The sequence below is a fragment of the Notolepis coatsorum genome, assembly GCF_963971535.1.
Source record: "Notolepis coatsorum genome assembly, chromosome: 12".
NCBI lineage: Eukaryota > Metazoa > Chordata > Actinopteri > Aulopiformes > Paralepididae > Notolepis > Notolepis coatsorum.
Genome location: NC_140176.1, coordinates 130,443,899 through 130,447,658, shown reverse-complemented (window position 1 = coordinate 130,447,658; position 3,760 = coordinate 130,443,899). Strand labels below are relative to the sequence as shown.

Sequence of the window (3,760 nt, the reverse complement as noted above, 5' to 3'; positions counted from 1 at the left end):
ATAAGTAGGTATATAGAAGGGTTATATGCAGGTGTATTCAGACAGATAGATATATATATATATATATATATATATATATATATATATATATGCAGTAAATATAAATGTATATATGCGCAGCACTATTGTACATGCTATCATACAGGGTTATATGGGTAGACTACAGTAGGTAGTGATGGTTACTATGATTACAGTGTTGGGCAGTTGTAGATATTATAGATCTACTATCACAACCGCTTCACAAGGAACATAATTCAATCCATCAAGGTTAACATCAGGTTTGATGATCATCTAATTGATTTGATGTGTTGATGGTTGCAGGTACTGGGAGATTCAGGAGGGATGGATGACCTCAAAGCCAGCATGGAGGAGAAGTTCATGGCCAACAACCCATCCAAGGTAGGAGGTTAGGGTCAGGGCACCTTAGAGTTCTTAGGGTCAGGGTGAGGTCAACTTAGAGTTTGTATAAGTCTGTTTTTATGTTATAAAAATTATTGTCATTTAGCAGATGTTCTATCCAGAGCTATTTACAACAATGTCAACAGTAGATTTCCACCAACATAGTAAGTTGCCAAGGTAAGAACTATCAAGTGAAACACATCTGAATACGCTTTTAGAACAGTTACCAATTACAACTATTGTTCTGCCAAACATTACAGCTAATTATGGCTAACATTATCAAGCAGACATCATTTGGTAATAACACCAAATGTTAGCTCATGGTACTAGTGGCAAATATTTTCATAATAATATTTGCATAAAGTGACTTACCATTCAGAGTAGGCTACCATTAACATACAGCTACTTAGTATTCAGAGTACACTAACATTAACATAAAGCTACTTAGTATTCAGAGTACACTAACATTAACATAAAGCCTAGTATTCAGAGTACACTAACATAAGGAGAATATGAATTATGATTTTTCTTTGCATCTTTGACAGTGACTAACACCATGCTAATAATGACCAAACATTAAGAACTGCCACTGAGCTCGTTCAGTACCTTCTTGAGATTATGTGTACAAGAAATCGAAGGAAATGAATAAAGGGAAGATAATTAAACAGAAGGTTCTGTAGATACAATACTGAATTCTCCAATCCGGACCAATGCAATTTGAAATATTATTATAGAATATAGAATAGCAGGCTTATAAATTACCTTATTATAGCCAATTCACACATTTATATATATACATATATTATCTTTCAAATGGCCAAGTTCAATTTGGATTTAGTATCACCAGGCGTCCATAAGAACAGATAATGAAATCTACTGTAATGTACAGTAGCTTTTTTATTTTGATCAGGGTGCAACCGTTTTGAAACTAATTTCAAATCTAAATGTTGCTGCATGCTAAAAATAGGGAAGAGAAACTAACTGCGCTTCAATATTTGTCAATAACGTTACGTTTTGTGGTTTATTATCCCGAATATCCCGAAATTATAAAAAAATGCATACAGAATTATGAAGCTTGAAACCCCATAGAGGCTTTCAGGAAGTGTAGTTCTGAAAAATTCCAACAACGATCCAGAGCTAGTGCTGTCTTCTACAAAATGGCCACAAAAAAACTACAATTACCATGGTTCAAAATTTCCAAAATGGTCACCTCTCACGAAATAAACAGACCAAAGTAAGAAAAGTTAAATCTATCTAATAACACTTTAACCTATTCCTAAACTAACGTATTGATGATAATATACATTATAAATGCTGTTGTGACATGGTTATGTCGTTTATACTTGAATACGTTTGAAAAAAGAGAGATTGATGTATGACATGATGTCATTTGCGGTCCGCCGACGGACGTCACGGGTGGAAGAGGTTAACATGAAGCCTGGTATTTAGAGTAGGCTGACATCAAGCTGCTCTGTGAAGCTGTGTGATGCAGCGGAACTAAAACCCAAGATAGATATCTGTTAGACTATTTAACAATGTTTTAATCCAACCTCCAGGTGTCCTACGAGCCAATCAGCACCACTTTGAGGAGGAAACAGGAAGAGGTGGCAGCCTGTGTCATCCAGAGAGCATTCAGGAAGCACCTACTGTGCCGTGCTGTCAAACAGGCTTCATACAAATACCGTGAGAGGACGGAGGGGACGAGGCCTGGCGAGCTGCCGCCAGAGACTGAAGGACTGATCTACAGACAGATGAACGAGCTGTATGGAGACGGAGAGGAGGAGCGGCAGAGAGAAGACCTGAATCCTCCTCCTGCTGCTCCTGCTCCTCCTCCTGCTGTTGTGGAGCTCCACAATGAAGTCCTTCTCCATTCTGCCCCTCCTCTTCACCTGGAGGAAGGGCTGCAGGAGTCTGCTGTCTGAACACACAACACACCCTGCTGGGACATAGGGACGTTTAATATGACATGACAATGTACAGTTTAATATAACATGTTATAGAGCATGGTAATGAACAGTTTAAATAATGAACAGTTTAAATAATGAACAGTTTAATATAACATGTCATGACATGGTCATGATCAATGAAATATAACACACTAGATGGGATAGACTACATGCTAAACCCACTAAAGTCCCAAGCGGGGGGGTAGTTGTTCAGACGTGCCTTGTTCGGAAGGCACATTTTTGCTAAGTTTTTACATTCAGTAAATTTACTGGAACCTGCTGTGTTGAGCAGCCTGTTGTGTTGACTGACGTGTGGAGCAACCTGTTAAGTTGAGCAACCTATTCTGAAGAGCAATCTTTTGAGAAACCTGTTGAACTGAGAAACAGAAGTAAATGGAGAAGCAGAGAGGATTGAGATTATTATTATTATTATAACTGATTATAACCTAATTATTATTATAACTGATTATAACCTAATTATTATTATAACTGATTATAACCTAATTATTATTATAACTGATTATAACCTCTCTGTGAACTAGTCTCCAGAGGAGGGGATATTCTTTCTGTTTATCTGACTGCAGGGCACAGGATCTGACAACATGACAAGTAGACATCGACACGTATGATACAGGATCTGACAACATGACAAGTAGACATCGACACGTATGATACAGGATCTGACAACATGACAAGTAGACATCGACACGTATGATAAAGGATCTGACAACATGACAAGTAGACATCGACACGTATGATAAAGGATATGACAACATGACAAGTAGACATCGACACGTATGATAAAGGATCTGACAACATGACAAGTAGACATCGACACGTATGATAAAGGATCTGACAACATGACAAGTAGACATCGACACGTAAGATAAAGGATCTGACAACATGACAAGTAGACATCGACACGTAAGATAAAGGATCTGACAACATGACAAGTAGACATCGACACGTATGATACAGGATCTGACAACATGACAAGTAGACATCGACACGTATGATACAGGATCTGACAACATGACAAGTAGACATCGACACGTATGAAACAGGATCTGACAACATGACAAGTAGACATCGACACGTATGATAAAGGATCTGACAACATCACAAGTAGACATCGACACGTATGATACAGGATCTGACAACATGACAAGTAGACATCGACACGTATGATACAGGATCTGACAACATGACAAGTAGACATCGACACGTATGATACAGGATCTGACAACATGACAAGTAGACATCGACACGTATGATACAGGATCTGACAACATCACAAGTAGACATCAACACGTATGATACAGGATCTGACAACATGACAAGTAGACATCGACACGTATGATACAGGATCTGACAACATCACAAGTAGACATCGACACGTATGATACAGGATCTGA

At 38.2% G+C, this 3,760-nt stretch overlaps 1 protein-coding gene across 1 annotated transcript in view; it reads left to right on the top strand.

The window, feature by feature from the left end:
• The window catches only part of LOC311238055 (sodium channel protein type 4 subunit alpha B-like), a gene marked incomplete at its 3' end in the record, with an annotated part of 252,987 nt that extends 250,666 nt beyond the window's left edge, over positions 1-2,321 (top strand). Inside the window, exons 25-26 of the mRNA XM_084326018.1 lie at positions 322-399; positions 1,956-2,321. Of these exons, the coding sequence (XP_084182144.1) occupies positions 322-399; positions 1,956-2,321 (444 nt within the window). The remainder of the gene's footprint in view (positions 1-321; positions 400-1,955) is intronic.
• Between the last annotated feature and the right edge of the window lie 1,439 nt (positions 2,322-3,760).